Genomic DNA, 14,957 nt, shown 5'->3' on the forward strand with positions numbered 1-14,957 from the left:
GAGGGGACAGCAGGGGACAGGAGGGGACAGGGACTGGGATTGGGATTTGGGGTCGGGATTTGGGGCTGGGATTGGGATTTGGGGTCGGCATTGGAGTGTTGGATCAGGGTTGGGGTGTGGGGATGGGATTGGGGAGTAGGGCAGGGGCTGGGCTGTGGGGTTGGGACTGGGATTTGGGGGGCAAGGATTGGGATTTGGGGCTGGGATTGGGATTTGGGATCAGGATTGTGGTGTGGGGCAGGAACAGGGATTGGGGTGTGGGATCAGGATTGGGATTTGGGGGGCAAGGATTGGGATTTGGGATCAGGATTGTGGTGTGGGGCAGGAACAGGGATTGGGGTGTGGGATCAGGATTGGGATTTGGGGCAGGGAATGGGATTTGGGCTCAGGATTGGGATTTGGGGGCCAAGGATTGGGATTTGGGATCAGGATTGGGGTGTGGGCTCAGGATTGGGATTTGAGGCTGGGAGTGGGACAGGGACAGGGATTGAAATTTGGGGCTGGGATTGGTGTGTGAGGTCAGGACTGGGATTTGGGGTTGGGGTTTGGGGCTGAGATTGGGATTTAGGGTTGGGTTTGGGGTGTGCGGCAGGAACAGGGATTGAGGTGAAGGAACAGGATCGAGATTTGGGGCTGGGACACGGACAGGGGATTGGAATTTGAGGGTGGGATTGGGGACTGGGATCAGGATTGGGATCAGGGGTCAGGATTGGGATTTGGGGCTGGGACTGGGATTTGGGAGTAGGGCAGGGATTGGGGTGAGGGGCTGGGGGCGTTTTTGGGGTGGGATAAGGGGGGAGCAGAGTGTGGGGCCGGGTGGGGACACTGGGGACACTGGGATGGGATGGGGCTGGAAGTTTCTGTGGGGTTGGAAGTTTCTGTGAGGCTGGAATGGGGTGAGATGGGATCTATGGGATGGGATTGATGGGATGGGGCTGGAAGTTTCTATGGGGTTGGGATGGGGTGGGATGGGTCTGGAAGTTTCTATGGGGCAGGGATGGGATGGGGCTGGAAGTTTCTATGGGGTTGGAAGTTTTTATGGGGCTGGAACGAGATGGGATCGATGGGATGGGGCTGGAAGTTTCTATAGGGAGGGAAGTGTCTGTGGGGTAGAAGTTTCTATGGGATGGGATGGGATCTATGGGATGGGGCTGGAAGTTTCCATGGGGTTGGAAGGTTCTGTGGGGTTGGGATGGGATGCGATGGGGTTGGAATTTTCTGTGGGGTTGGGATGGGGCTGGAAGTTTCCATGGGGTTGGAAGGTTCTGTGGGGTTGGGATGGGATGCGATGGGGTTGGAATTTTCTGTGGGGTTGGGATGGGATGGGATCCCTGGGATGGGGTCGTGAGGTTCTATGGGGCAGGAATGGGGTGGGATGGGGCTGGAAGTTTCTATGGGGCAGGGATGGGATGGGATGGGATCCCTGGGATGGGGCTGGAAGTTTCTATGGGGCTGGAATTTTTTATGAGGCTGGAAGTTTCTGTGGGGCTGGGATGGGATGGGGCTGGCATCTCCCTGGGGACACAAGTGCCACCTGTCCCCGCGGTGTCCCCGCGGCGTCCCGCAGCCATGCCGCTGCCGGTGCTGGCCCTGCTGCTGCTGCTGCTCGCCGCCCGCCCCGGGGCCGCGCTGCCCGGGCAGGACGGGCCGGGGGAGCCCGCGGAGGGTCCCGAGGAGGCGGCGGGCAGCGCGGATTTCCTGAGCCGGCAGCTGCAGAGCCTGAGCGAGCTGGTGAGCAGAGAGCTGCCCCCGCAGCTGCGGCCCCAGGAGCTGCGCGCACAGGCCGGGTACGGCACCGGGACCCCTCCCCAATTCCGGGACCCCACCCGGGACCCCTCCCCAATTCCAGAACCCTCCCCAATTCCAGAACCCTTCCCGGGACCCCTCCCCAATTCCGGGACTCTCCCCGGGACCCTTGCCCCGGGACCCCTCCCCATTCCAGAACCCTCCCTGGGACCTCTCCCCATTCCTGGCCCCCTCCCCAATTCCGGGACCCCTCCCCAATTCCAGAACCCTGCCCGGGACCCCTCCCCAATTCCGGAACCCTCCCTGAGACCCCTCCTTTCCTGGGACCCCTCCTCACTTGGGACCCCTCCCCTGACCCCTGCCCAGGACCCGTCCTGTCCCCTCCCTTCCCGAGACCCCTCCTCGGGACCCTCCCGGGACCCCTCCCTTCTCTGGGACCCCATCCTCTCCTCGAGACCCCTCCCGTGACCCTCCCCAGACCCCTCCCCTCTCTGGGACCCCTCCCCATGGCCGCTGACCCCCCCGGTGCCCCCCAGGCTGTACCTGGAGCGCGCTAACAAACAGCTGGAGCCGCTGGCCCGGGAGCTGCAGAACAACGTGCTGGGGCTGTTCTCGTCCCTGCTGGGGCTGCGCCGGGCCGAGACCCCCGAGACCCCCTGAGAGCCCCGAGACCCCCGGGGAGACACCCCCGAGACCCCCCGAGACACCCGGGGGATACCCCTGAGACCCCCTGAGAGCCCCGAGACCCCCGGGGAGACACCCCTGAGAGCCCCACATGGACCTGGACTGAGCCCTGAGACCCCCAGGATGGGCCTGGACACAGCCCCGAGACCCCCGCATGGACCCCAAAACAGCCCAAAGACCCCCTGAGAGCCCCCCCACGGTTCCCAAATACAGCCCTGAGACCCCCACACGAACCCCAATATGGCCCTGAGACCCCCACATGGATACCGAGACAGCCCTGAGACCCCCAGGATGGGCCCAGACGCAGCCCTGAGATCCCCCAAGACCCCCAAATAAAGCCCTGAACATCCCCCCGTGTCTTTGGAATTGGGGCTGGGGGGTCCTTGGGGCTGTGGGGGTGTCATTTGGGCTGGGGGGACCATGGGGCTTTGAGGGGGGTCCCCATTGCTGTTTGGGGGGGGTCTCTGTGGCTGTTGGGGGTTCCTTGGGGTTTTGAGGGCGGTCCCGGTTGCAGGGGGGGTGTCCCTGGGCCTGTCGGGGAGTCCCCGCCGCTGTTTGCGGGGGGTCTCTGTCCCTGTTGGGGGGTTCTCTAAGGAGGGGGCGGTCCCTGAGCCTGTGGGGTGGCGTCCCTGGACCTGTCAGAGGGTCCCTGTCGCTGTTTGGGGGGGGTCCCTGCTGCTATGGGGGGGGTCCCTGGGCCTGTGTGGGGGGGGGGTCCCTGGACCTGTCAGAGGGTCCCTGTCGCTGTTTGGGGGGGGGTCTCTGCTGCTATGGGGGGGTCCCTGAGACTGTCGAGGGTCCCCATTGCTCTTTAGGGGGGGTCCCCGTTGCTGTGGGGGGGGTCTCTGAGGAGGGGGCGGTCCCTTGGCTGTGGGTGCCGCCCCCTCAGCCAAGCCCCGCCCACCTCCTCTCCTCTCCTCTCTGCCCTCACTAAACATGGCGGCGCCGCCTCACGCACCGGGCGCGCCCTAACCCAAGATGGCGGCGATGACGTCACAGCGCCCGCCACTCCCGTAGACAAGATGGCCGCGCCGTGCCGGGGTGGCGGCGTGACGTCACTTCCGGCGGGGCGGCATGGCGGGGCCCGGCCATGGCGGACGCGGCGGCGCGGCGGGCGGTGGCGGAGCTGCCGCTGCTGCGGGCACCGGCGGGGCCGAGGGACCGCGAGGGCTGGGCCGAGCGGCTGCGAGAGGAGTACCGGGCGCTCATCCAGGTGCGTGCGTGGCGTTCCTCCCCTCACGGATGCCGCCTGGCCGTGCTTCCGTTCCGTCTCGGGGCTCTCCCGGTGTCTCAAATCCCTCCCGGTTTTCCCCTCGCGGTGTCGCTGCGGTGTCCCTCCGCTGCTTCCCTCCATCTCCCAGACCACCCCCATGTCCACGCCGGTGTCCCCCGGTGTCTCCTCGATACTCCCGGTGTTCCTCAATCCCGCCGGTGTCCCGCCTTGATGTCCTTTTTCACCCCCTCCGTGTCCCCTCAGTACTCCCGGTGTCCCCCGGTCCCACCCGGTGTTCCCCCGTGAGTCCCTTCGATACTCCCGGTGTTCCTCAATCCCGCCGGTGTCCCGCCTTGATGTCCTTTTTCACCCCCTCCGTGTCCCCTCAGTACTCCCGGTGTCCCCCCGGTATCCCCCGGTGTCTTCTCGATACTCCCTGTGTGCCCCCGGTGTTCCCTGTCACCCCCCGGTGTCCCCCTGTCCCACCCGGTGTCCCCCCATGAGTCCCCTCGATACCCCCGGTGTCTCTCAATCCGTCCCGGTGTCCCCCGTTCCATCTCCCCGGTCACCCCTCGGTGTCCTCCGGTCTCCCCTGGCGTTCCCGGTGTGTCCCGGTGCCCCCTCGATCCTCCCGTTGTCCCCCCGGTGTCCCCCATGAGTCCCTTTGACACTCCCGGTATCCCCCCCTTGCCGGTACCGCTCCCCCGGTCCCGGTGACCCCCCCCCGGTATCCCGGCAGTACGTGGAGAACAACAAACGGGCTGACACCGATTGGTTCCGCCTGGAGTCCAACCCCGAGGGCACCCGGTAAGGGGAGAGGGGGCTCCGGGACCCCCCCCCGGTCACACCGGGACCCCCCGTGATTGTCACAAACCCCCCCGGGGCTGCTCCGGTGACCGGGGCGAGGTCCCAGCACCGGGGGAGGGGTTTGAGGGAATTTGGGGGGCCCTGGGGGGGGCTGCTCGGTGACCGGGGGGGTCCCGGAGATGCGGGGGGGGGGGGCTCTGAGGGGTTTTGGGGGGCTCTGAGGGGTTTAGGGAGGGTCTGAGGGGTTTTGGGGGGGTTTAGGGAGGGTCCTGAAGGGGTCTTGGGGGGCTCTGAGGTTTTTTCGGGGGGTTCCTGCAGGGATCTGAATGGTTTTGGGGGGGTCCCAGAGGGGGTTACCCCACACTAAGGGGGTCCTGAAGGGGTTTTGGGGGGCTCTGAGGGGTTTTGGGGGGGGGGATCCTTGGCTGGTTTCCACACACTGAGGGGTTTTGGGGGGCTCTGAGGGTTTTTTGGAGGGGCTCTGAGGGGTTTTGGGGGGGATCCTTGGCTGGTTCCCACACACTGAGAGGTTTTTTTGGGGGGGGGGTGTCTTAGGTGGTTATGAGGGGTTTGGGGGGTCCAGGGTTTTTGGGGGGGGGTCCTGGAGGAGTCTGAATGGTTTTGGGGGGGTTTCCCCACACTGAGGGGGTCCTGGGAGGGCCTTAGGGGGAGTCTGAGGGGTTTTGGGGGGGGTCTGAGGACGTCCTGGGGGTGTCTTAAGGGGGTCTGAGGGGTTTTTAGGGGGGCTCTGAGGGTTTTTTGGGGGGGTCCTGGGGGGCTCTGAGGGGTTTTGAGGGGGATCCTTGGCTGGTTCCCACACACTGAGGGTTTTTTTTTTGGGGGGGGGGGGGGGTCTGGAGGACTGGGGAGGGGGTCCTGAGGGTCACTAAGGGGTTTTGGGGGGTCCCAGAGGGGTCTCGGGGTCACTGAGGTGTTTTGGGGGGGGTCTCAGGGGGTGTCACTGAGGGTCCCCCCGTGTCCCCAGGTGGTCGGGCAGGTGCTGGTACATCCACGAGCTGCTCAAGTACGAGTTCAACATCGAGTTCGAGGTGAGGAGGGGGTCTCGGGGGGGGGGGTTTGGGGGGGTCTCAGGGGGGTTTTGGGGGTGCTGACCCCTCCCCTGCCCCCCCAGATCCCGGTGACGTACCCGGGCACCGCCCCCGAAATCGCCATCCCCGAGCTGGACGGGAAAACAGCCAAGATGTACCGGTGAGGGGGATGGGGGGTCCTGGGGGGCTTGGGGGGGGTCTGAGGGCGTTTTTGGGGTGCTTGAGGGGCTTTGGGGGGGATCCCGGGGAGGGTTGAGGTGTTTTGGGGGGGTTTTGGAGGAGTTTTGGGGGGGTCCTGGGGGACTCCTGGAGGGCTTGGGGGGTCCTGGGACTCAGGAGGGGTCTTGGGGAGGGGTCTGAGGAGCTTTTTGGGGGGTTTGAGGGGCTTTGGGAGGGGTCCCTGGGGGGGTTGAGGTGTTTTAGGGGGCGTCCTGGGGGCCTTGGGGGGGATTGGGGGTGCTGGGGGTGGGTCCTGGGGGGGTTTGGGGGGTCCTGGGGCTCAGGAGGGGTCTTGGGGAGGGTTTGGGGGTCCTAGGGGGGTGCTGTGGGGGGTACTGGGGAGGGTTTTGGGGCTTGGGGGAGAATTTTTGGGGGGCTTGAGGGCTCCTGGGGGTTGCTTGGGCGTCCTAGGGGGGGCTTGGGGGGTTCTGAGGGGGGATCTGAGGGGCTTTTGGGGGAGTTTGAGGGGCTTTGGGGGGAGGTCCCCAGGGGGTTTGAGGTGTTTTGGGGGGGCTTTGAGGTGTTTTGGAGGGTTCCTGGGGGGTGGGCTTGGGGAGGACTTGGGGGTTTGCGGGGGTCCTGGGGGTGTTTGGGGGGGAGTCTGGGGTTCAGGAGGGTCTGAGAGGGGTCTTGGGGGGTCCTGGGGAGGATTTTGGGGCTTGGGGGGGGAAGCTTGTGAGGATCCTGGGGGGTTTGAGGTGTTTTTGGGGGGGGTCTGAGGTGCTTGGGGGGATTCTGGGAGGGATCCTGGGGAGGATTTTGGGGCTTAGGGGGGAGGTTTGGGGGGTTTGGGGGGGCTTAGGGGGTTCTGGGGTCATTGGGGGGGGTCCCGGGAAGGTTTTGGGGGGTCCCGGGGGGGCTCTGACAGCTCAATGCCCACGCAGGGGGGGTAAGATCTGCCTCAGTGACCACTTCAAGCCCCTGTGGGCCAGGAACGTGCCCAAGTTCGGGCTGGCACACCTGATGGCACTGGGGGTGAGCACCGGGGGGGGCACCGGGGGTGGCACCGGGGAGGGGGGGGCACGGGGGTGGCACTGGAGGGGGGGCTGTCAGAATTTTGGGGTGGCAGGTTGTGACACCGAGCGGGGTGACATCCATAGAGGGAGTGTGACACGGTGGGGGGGGGGTTATCACCCTTCTGGGGGGTGTGACACAGAGGGGGTGACACCGAGGGGGGGTCACCCATTCTGGGGGTGTGACACTAAGGGGGGGGGTGACACCTGTGGGGGGGGGTGACACTGAGAGGGTAACGCCCATACAGGTGTGACACCAAGGGGGAAGTGACCTGTTCTTGGGGTTGTGACACTGAGGGGAACTGTCACATTCTGGGGGGGTGACACCAAGGGGGGGTGACACGTTCTTGGGGTGTGACACTGAGGGGGGTGACACGTTCTGGGGGTGTCCCCACCCCACTGACCCCTGTCCCCACAGCTGGGTCCCTGGCTGGCCGTGGAGATCCCGGACCTGATCTCCAAAGGCCTCATCCAGCACAAGGACAAGTGACCAACTTGGGGGGACCTTGGGGGTCCCCCACCCCACTTTGGGGGTCCCCCACTCTTGGGGGTCCCCCATTCCCCTCCCAGCTGCTGCCACCCCTCCCCACCGCTTCGCTGCTGCTCCCCAATAAACGCTGAACCCCGATTTAGTGACGGTTTGTTATTTTGGGGGTGACACGGAGGGGATTTGTGTGTCCCCCACCAAAAACCCGCGAGGGTCGCGGCCCCTTTAAGACGCCGCGCGGTTTCCATGGCGACGCGCGGTGCGAGTGGGCGTGGCCGGGAGGGCGGCGCATGCGCAGAGCCAGCGGCGAGGCCGCCGGGGGCGGGGCCGGCGGAGGGAGGCACAAAGATGGCGGCGGGTGCGGCGGGAGTTGTTGCCATGGCGGCCCGCGGGAGGTGCGGGGGGACCGCGGGGCGACCCCGCCGAGGGGCGCAGGGGGGCGAGGGGGGGCCGCACTTGGGGCTGGGGGGGCTCGGGGACAGCGGACACCCCCCCCAGGGGAGCGGCGGGGCCGGGCGGGGGGTGCGGGACAGGGCCCCGGGGGGCGGGGGGGTACCGGGATGATGGGGGGGGCAGCGGGAGCGCCTCAGGGGGGTACCGGGATAGGGGAGGGGGGAACCGGGGTGGGGGGGGAGCACAGGGGAGACCCCCGGTGAGGAACCCCGGGCCCGGAGAGGGGGGCGGGGCCCTGAGGGCCGGGGGGTGATGGGGGCACCGGGAGGGGTCCGGGGGGTGCGGGAACCGCTTTGGGGGGACCCCCGGGGAGTGCGGGGGGCTGAGCCCGGGAACCCCTTTGGGGGGACCCCGGGATTGCGGGGGGCTGAGTCCGGGGGGTGCGGGAACCGGTTTGGGGGGGCCCCCGGGGGGTGCGGGGAGCTGCGGGCCCGAGGGTGCGGGAACCGCTTTGGGGGGACCCGGGGATTGCGGGTGGGCCCGAGCTTTGGGGTCCCCCCAAGCTTTGTGTCCCCCTGAGCTTTGAGGTACCCCGAGGTTTTGGGGTCCCCCAAAGCTTTGCGGTCCTCCCGAGCTTTGGAATCCCTCCGAGGCTTTGGAGTCCCCCCGAGGCTTTGAGATCCCCCCGAGGCTTTGGGGTCCCCCGAGCTTTGGGGTCCCCTCGAGTTTTGGGATCCCCCCGATCTTTGGTGTTCCCCCTGAGCTTTGGGATCCCCCGGGCTTTGGAGTCCCCTGAGGTTTTGAGCTTCTCCCGAGGCTTTGGGATCCCCCCATCTTTGGGTCCCCCCGATCCTGGGTGTCCCCCCGGTGACCCCGATGTCCCCGCAGGGCCCCCGCCGACGGGACGCTGTGTCCGGCCGCCGGGCGCGGGGGGCTGTGAGCAGGTGGGTGCCCCTTCCCCTCGCCCTTGTCACACCCCCTCGACCCCGCCACCTTGTCACCGTGCTGTCGCTGTCCCCGCAGGCCCCGCCATGCCCCAGGCCTCGGAGCACCGCCTGGGCCGCGCCAGGGACCCCGGTGCCCCCGTGGTGACGGCGCAGCCCCGGGCGGGCTCCCGCCTGCCCAGCGGGCACCGAGCGCTGAGCCAGGAGCGCCATGCGGCCCCCAACGGGCTCAGCCCGGCCCCCAAACTGCGCCTGCTGCCGCCCCGGCCCCCGCCGCCCCCCGACGACCCCCGCCCCAAGAAGCTGGAGCTGGAGCGGGGCCGGGCGGCCAAACGGGGGGACCCCGCTCCCCGCGGGCCGGGGGGACGCCGGGGGCCGCTCAAGGCCGATCACGGCGTGAGGGTGCCCGGGGGAGCCCCGCAGGTGCCCGGCAGCGCCTCCTTCTCGCTGCCCAGCGCGGCCGAGCGCCGCCGGAGCAACCTGGCCCGCTCCAAATCCATCAGCATCGGCGACCTGAGCCAGGGAGGAGGAGGAGGAGGCGGCGGTGTCGCCGGCGTCCCCAGCCGCGCCGAGGACGTGGCGGTGGCGCTGAGCCGCTTGGTGCTCAGGGACTGCGGGCACCCGCTGGGTGCGGGCGCGCTGGCGCTCCGCCGGAGCTCCTCGCTGCGCAGGGTCGCCGTGAGCACCGGGCCCGACGGCAAAGGCACCGCGGCGCTGCTCTCCGTGCGCCCCGAGGGCGGCCCCCGCGCCCGCCCCGAGCCCGCCTTCGGACACGGCCCCGGCAGCCCCGCCAGCGGCCGGACCGAGGACAAGGCCGCGGTAAGAGACCGCGGGGGACCGAGGGATGGCTGTGGGGTGGGGCAGCCGTGTCCCCAGCCCTGGGGACGGTTTGAGGCCCTCTCGGTGTCCCCAGCTTTGCAGACGTTTTGTGACCCCTGCAGTATCCCCAGGTTTGGGGACGTGTTGAGATACCAGCAGTGTCCTCAGCTTTTGGGACATTTTGAGACCCCTCACACTGTCCCCAGCCTTGGGGACATTTTGAGACCCCTCACACTGTCCCCAGCTTTGGGGACATTTTGCCACCCCCACAGTGTCCCCAGCATTGGGGACATTTTGTGATTCCAATGCTGTCTCCAGCTTTTGGGACCCCCACAGTGTCCCCAGCCTTGGGGACATTTTGAGGCCCCTGCAGTCTCCCCAGCCTCGAGGATATTTTGCAACCCCCACGCTGTCCCCAGCCTTGGGGACGTTTTGCCACCCCCACAGTGTCCCCATCCTCGGGGACATTTTCAGACCCCCATAGCGTCCCCAGGTTAGGGGACATTTTGTGACTCCCACACTGTCCTCATTCTCTGGGACATTTTGTGATCCTTTTCAATGTCCCCAGCTTTGAGGACATTTTGAGACCCCCAAACTGTCCTTAGCTTTTGGGACATTTTGAGACCCCCCATGCTGTCCCCATCCTCAGGGACACTTTGAGACCCCCACAGTGTCCCCAGCGTTGGGGACACGTTGAGACCCCCACGCTGTCCCCATCCTGGGGGACACTTTGTGTCCCCGCTCAGGCTGGGTGACATCGCCAGGGTGGCACAGGGGTGGCCCTCTCACCTGTCCCCGCTCCAGTCCTGTTTTGGGGACCCCCACCGCTCTGGGGTGGGGTCGCTGCTGTCCCCCCAGCTCAGGTGGCCGGTGCCATCCTTGTGTCCACACAGCTCCGGAGTGACCACAAGTGACCGGTGGCACTCTGGTGACACTGAGGTGACACCGCGGTGGCCGCCGCCCCCTCCCCGTTTCCGCATCCGTGCCCCCCCCCTCCCCATCCCTCACCTGCCGTGCCACGTGTGGGGCTGATCGTAATCCCCAAAACGCCACCAGGCCACGGCCACCCTGCCTTGTCCCCCCTCGGGGTGTCCCCAGCGCTGTCACAGGGTGTCCCTCATCCCCGCCAGCCCCCCAAAACCCCCTCTGTGGAAACCACGGGGAGGATTTTTGGGGGGTGTTTACCCCGCAGGGGCGGCAGCTCCGGCTAATTAATCCCCGCGGGATGAGCCCAGAATAGCGCGGGGGAATCGGATCAGCTAATGGGCTGAGGGGGGGAGGAGGGCGCACGGCGGTGACCGGTGGTGCCGCCGCCGCCGGTGCCACCGGGAGCCGCGGCGGCCATGCCGGGGCTGCAGGGAGCCACGCTGGTGGCGGAGCTGCCGCGGAAGCTGCAGCGCTCGCTGCTGCCCCGCCGGGAGCTGCCGGGCCGCGGCACCGACATCGCCGAGTCCGTGGTGCACACGGCGGTCATGGGGCTGCTGCTGGTCACCGGAGAGGTGAAGGCACCGCCGGTGGGGGGACAGCCGGGGGGACACGCGGGGGGACGGGACGGGGTGTGGCTCACCGGGTGTCCCTCGCTGTGTCCCCCCCAGACACACCACACGCTGCTGCTGGGCTCGGGCCACGTTGGCCTCAGGAATTTGGGCAACACGGTAAGAGGGCAGCGAGACCTTCCCGGGGAGGGATTTGGGGTCATCTTGGGCTTCCCAACCTTCCCGTCCCTGTGTTCTGGGCTGTGGGAAGGATTTGGGGTCATCTCGGGGTCCCCAACCCTCCTGTTCCTCTGTTCTGGGGTGCAGGAGGGATTTGGGATCGCCTCGGGGTCCCCATCTCTCCTGTCCTGGGCTGTGGGAGGGATTTGGGGTCACCTCGGGGTTCCTAACCCTCCTGTCCTTCCGTTCTGGCATGCAGGAGGGATTTGGGGTCACCTCGGGGTCACCTGGGGGTCCCCAGCTCTCCTGTCCTGGGCTGTGGGAGGGATTTGGTGTCACCTCGAGGTCCCCCAAGCTCAGTGGCCTTGGTCCCATCTTCTTGTCCTGCTGGGATGTCACATTCCCAGAGCTCCCCCAGCCCCACAGTGCTGTCCCCAGGGTCCCCAACCCTCCTGTCCCTGTGTTCTGGGGTGCGGGAGGGATTCAGGGTCACCTCGGGGTCCCCAACTCTCCTGTCCTGTCCTGGGGTGTGGAAGGGATTTGGGGTCACCTCGGGGTCCCCCAGCCTTGGTGGCCATGGTCCTGTCCTCCTGTCCTGCTGGGATGTCACATTCCCAGAGCCCCACAGTGCTGTCCCCATGGTCCCCAACCCTCCTGTCCCTCTGTCCTGGCCTGTGGGAGGGATTTGGGGTCACCTTGGGGTCCCCAAGGCTCGTGGTCCTGTCCTGCTGGGGATGTCCCCCAGCCCCACAGCGCTGTCCCCACGGTCCCCAGCCCTCCTGTCCCTCTGTCCTGGCCTGTGGGAGGGATCTGAGGTCCCTTTGGTGTCCTTTAAGTGTCCCTTGGTGTCCCCTGGGCGTCCCCTCAGCGTCCCCGACCCTCTTTGTGCTGTCCCACCACAGCCCCATCCCACTGGGGCCATCACATCCCCGGGTCCCCCCAGCCCCACGGGACAGCAGGGCCACCCTGAGGGAGCCCTGGTGACAGTGGCACACGCCGTGATGTCCCCGCGGTGTCCCCTCAGTGCTTCATGAACGCCGTGCTGCAGTGCCTGAGCAGCACCAAGCCCCTGCGCGATTACTGCCTGCGCCGCGACTTCCAGCAGGAGCAGCCCCCCGGCCCCCGCGCCCCCCAGGAGCTCACCGAAGGTGGGACAGAGCCCCAAACCCCCCCCCAGAACGTTCCAGAACCCCCTCAGGGGGCGCTGAGCCCGCCGTGTCCCCGCTGTCCCCGCAGCCTTCGCCGATGTCATCGCCGCCCTCTGGCACCCCGACTCCTCCGAGGCCGTCAACCCCGGGCGCTTCAAGGCCGTGTTCCAGAAATACGTGCCCTCCTTCACGGGTTACAGGTGAGATATCCCCCCCAAAAACACCCTTTTGGGGACCCCCTTCCCCCCCAAGGGGACAAAGTGCCACCGAGTGTCCCCGCAGCCAGCAGGACGCGCAGGAATTCCTCAAGTTCTTCATGGACCGGCTGCACGTGGAGATCAACAGGAAGGGCCGGCGCACCCCCAGCATCCTGTCGGACACACGGAGAGCCCCGGCCCTGGAGGACCCCGAAACGCTCAGGTGAGAGAGGGGGGGAGGCTTGTTGGGGAGGAGGAACCCCGATTTTGGGGACAGCTGTCACCCCAACGTCGCCTCGGTGTCGCCTTTGCAGCGACGACGAGCGCGCCAACCAGATGTGGAAGCGCTACCTGGAGAGGGAGGACAGCAAGATCGTGGGTGAGCGCTGGTAATGGGGGTGTGCCCCCTTCCCTGGGACCCCAAAACCTCTGGGGGTGCCCCCCCTGAGCCCCCTCTTTGCCCCCCAGATCTCTTTGTGGGGCAGCTGAAGAGCTGCCTCAAGTGCCAGGCCTGCGGCTACCGCTCCACCACCTTCGAGGTGTTCTGCGACCTCTCGCTGCCCATCCCAAAGGTAGGGTGGGGTGACCCCCAAAAACCCTGCAGATCCCCCCCCAAAAACCCTTCAGATCCCTCAAAACCTTCAGATCCCCTGAAATCCCTCAGACCTATCCAAAAACCCTTCAGACTCCCACAAAAACCCTTCAGACTCCTCCAAAAACCTTTCAGATCCTCCCAAAAATACTTCAGACCTGTCCAAAACCCTTCAAAGCCCCCAAAAACCTTTCAGAGCCCCAAAAACCCTGCAGACCCCCCAAAAACCCTTCAGACTCCTCAAAAAACCCCTCAGACCACCCCAAAAACCCTTCAGACCTGTCCAAAACCCCTTCAAACCTTGTCCAAAAACTCTTCAGACCTCCCACAAACCCTTCAGACCACCCCAAAAATGCTTCAGACCCCCCCTAAAAAACCCCTCAGGGCCCCCCCAAAACCCTCTCACAACCCCTAAATTCCCCCACTGACCCCCCAAATTCCTCTCTTGCCCACCCCAGAAAAGCTTTGCCGGGGGCAAGGTCTCGCTGCACGACTGCTTCAGCCTCTTCACCAAGGAGGAGGAGCTGGACTCGGAGAACGCCCCGGTGAGAGGATGAACCCCCCCGGGGACACCCCACCCCGAACCCCCCAATTTGTCCCCAAAGCGTCCCTGATGTCCCCTGGCCCCTCAGGTGTGTGACAAGTGCCGGCAGCGCACGCGCAGCACCAAGAAGTTGACGATCCAGCGCTTCCCACGCATCCTGGTGCTCCGTATCCTTTGGGAATCAGCCCCGAGCTGGGGGACACCCCCCAAATTTTTTTGGGGGGATGGGTGGGCAGCACAGGGGTCACCCATCCCATCTTCTCCTTCCCTTAACCCCGGGCAGACCTGAACAGGTTCTCCACCACGCGCTACTCCATCAAGAAATGCTCCGTCTTCGTGGACTTCCCGCTGCAGCAGCTCAACCTGCGCGAGTTCGCCAGCGAGAAGGCCGGTGAGGAGAGCTCCCGGGGGGAGTTTTGGGGTTTTTTTTGGGGTGTTTTGGGGTTAGGGGGGATCCTAAACCTGACCCTCACCGTGCTGCAGGCAGCCCTGTCTACAGCCTGTACGCTCTGTGCAACCACTCGGGCAGCGTGCACTACGGGCACTACACGGCGTTCTGCCGCGACCCCGCCGGTTGGCGCGTCTACAACGACTCCCGGTGAGTGCTCCCCGCCCTTCCCGTGCCCCCCGCGCCGGTACCGAGCCCCCGCGGCCGGTACTGAGGGTGTCCCCGCAGCGTCTCGCCCATCAGCGAGAACCAGGTGCCGTCCAGCGAGGGCTACGTGCTGTTCTACGAGCTGGAGGAGCCGCCCGGCCGCAGAGCCTGAGAGCCCCGAGCGGAGCCGCCTGCGGGGCCGGGGCTGCGGGGGAACGGCCGGGACCCTGCCCCGGGACACACCGGGAACCCCCCGGGATCCTCCGGGAACCCCCGGGATCCCCCGGACCCGCGGAGAGGGGGGTGCGGGGGGAGCGGCCGCAGCCCGCGCGGCCCCGGGGGGTTTTGTGAATAAATTTATTAAAAAAACCCCAAAAAGCGCCGAGTTTGGGGACTTTGGGGGCGGGGCTTGCGTTTGACTGACATTGGGCGGGCGTGGTTCATGGGGGTGTGGTCTGCTGTTGATTGACAGTAGCTGAGCGTGGTCACGATAACGTGATGTGCGCGATGATTGGCTGGTGGCACAGTAGGCGGGGCTTAACACCACAGTCGCGCTTCCTCCCGCCGCAGAGCGCTGTCCATCAACGCGCTGCGCCTTCCCATTGGTCCGCCTGCTATTAGCCCCGCCCCTTCCCCTGATAAGCGGCGGGAAGGGGCGTGGCCAGCGCGGCGGACTCGGGACAGGTGAGAGGGGGGGGGGGTCCCGGCGCTGAGGGGCCCGGCGAGACCGGGCGGTCCCGGAGGGTCCCGGAGGGTCCCGGGACTCCCGAGCGGCTCTGGGAGCTCCTGGCGGGTCCGGGGGCTCCCGGCGGGTCCCGGGGTGCGGGACCGGGCGGCTCTGGGGGCTCCCGG

The 14,957-nt window shown here is 66.7% G+C and overlaps 2 protein-coding genes and 1 long non-coding RNA gene across 3 annotated transcripts; all 3 read left to right on the top strand.

Annotated features, from left to right (window-relative positions):
* Window positions 1-1,588: 1,588 nt before the first annotated feature.
* On the top strand, window positions 1,589-2,780 carry LOC134429276 (uncharacterized). The gene is made up of 2 exons (XR_010030566.1): window positions 1,589-1,787; window positions 2,283-2,780. It is a non-coding gene; the product is annotated as an uncharacterized LOC134429276 (long non-coding RNA).
* Window positions 2,781-3,520: 740 nt separating this feature from the next.
* Window positions 3,521-7,359, top strand: UFC1 (ubiquitin-fold modifier conjugating enzyme 1). Its single transcript, XM_063176403.1, has 6 exons — window positions 3,521-3,643; window positions 4,383-4,450; window positions 5,436-5,499; window positions 5,583-5,659; window positions 6,603-6,693; window positions 7,150-7,359. The coding sequence occupies exons 1-6, from the start codon at window positions 3,521-3,523 to the stop codon at window positions 7,219-7,221; spliced, it is 495 nt and encodes a 164-aa protein (XP_063032473.1). The 3' UTR covers window positions 7,222-7,359.
* A 1,278-nt stretch (window positions 7,360-8,637) lies between these two features.
* On the top strand, window positions 8,638-14,455 carry USP21 (ubiquitin specific peptidase 21). Its single transcript, XM_063176385.1, has 12 exons — window positions 8,638-9,374; window positions 10,970-11,029; window positions 12,054-12,177; window positions 12,266-12,377; window positions 12,460-12,597; window positions 12,689-12,753; window positions 12,843-12,946; window positions 13,425-13,511; window positions 13,599-13,677; window positions 13,794-13,901; window positions 13,994-14,108; window positions 14,187-14,455. Exons 1-12 carry the CDS (start codon window positions 8,643-8,645, stop codon window positions 14,275-14,277), a joined length of 1,815 nt encoding a protein of 604 aa, XP_063032455.1. The 5' UTR covers window positions 8,638-8,642; the 3' UTR covers window positions 14,278-14,455.
* The last annotated feature ends 502 nt before the right edge of the window (window positions 14,456-14,957 follow it).

Source organism: Melospiza melodia, chromosome 25 (genome assembly GCF_035770615.1).
Source record: "Melospiza melodia melodia isolate bMelMel2 chromosome 25, bMelMel2.pri, whole genome shotgun sequence".
In the NCBI taxonomy this organism is placed as follows: Eukaryota; Metazoa; Chordata; class Aves; order Passeriformes; family Passerellidae; genus Melospiza; species Melospiza melodia.

What these genes read in the sequence shown, in the direction of transcription:
- UFC1 (XM_063176403.1), top strand. Translation starts at nt 3,521, where the DNA reads ATGGCGGACGCGGCGGCGCGGCGGGCGGTGGCGGAGCTGCCGCTGCTG. An exon ending in TCCAACCCCGAGGGCACCCG is followed by an intron (nt 4,451 to 5,435) that starts GTAAGGGGAGAG and finishes CCGTGTCCCCAG; the next exon opens with GTGGTCGGGCAGGTGCTGGT. An exon ending in CACACCTGATGGCACTGGGG is followed by an intron (nt 6,694 to 7,149) that starts GTGAGCACCGGG and finishes CTGTCCCCACAG; the next exon opens with CTGGGTCCCTGGCTGGCCGT.
- USP21 (XM_063176385.1), top strand. Translation starts at nt 8,643, where the DNA reads ATGCCCCAGGCCTCGGAGCACCGCCTGGGCCGCGCCAGGGACCCCGGT. An exon ending in GGAGGACAGCAAGATCGTGG is followed by an intron (nt 12,754 to 12,842) that starts GTGAGCGCTGGT and finishes TTTGCCCCCCAG; the next exon opens with ATCTCTTTGTGGGGCAGCTG. An exon ending in CCCACGCATCCTGGTGCTCC is followed by an intron (nt 13,678 to 13,793) that starts GTATCCTTTGGG and finishes AACCCCGGGCAG; the next exon opens with ACCTGAACAGGTTCTCCACC.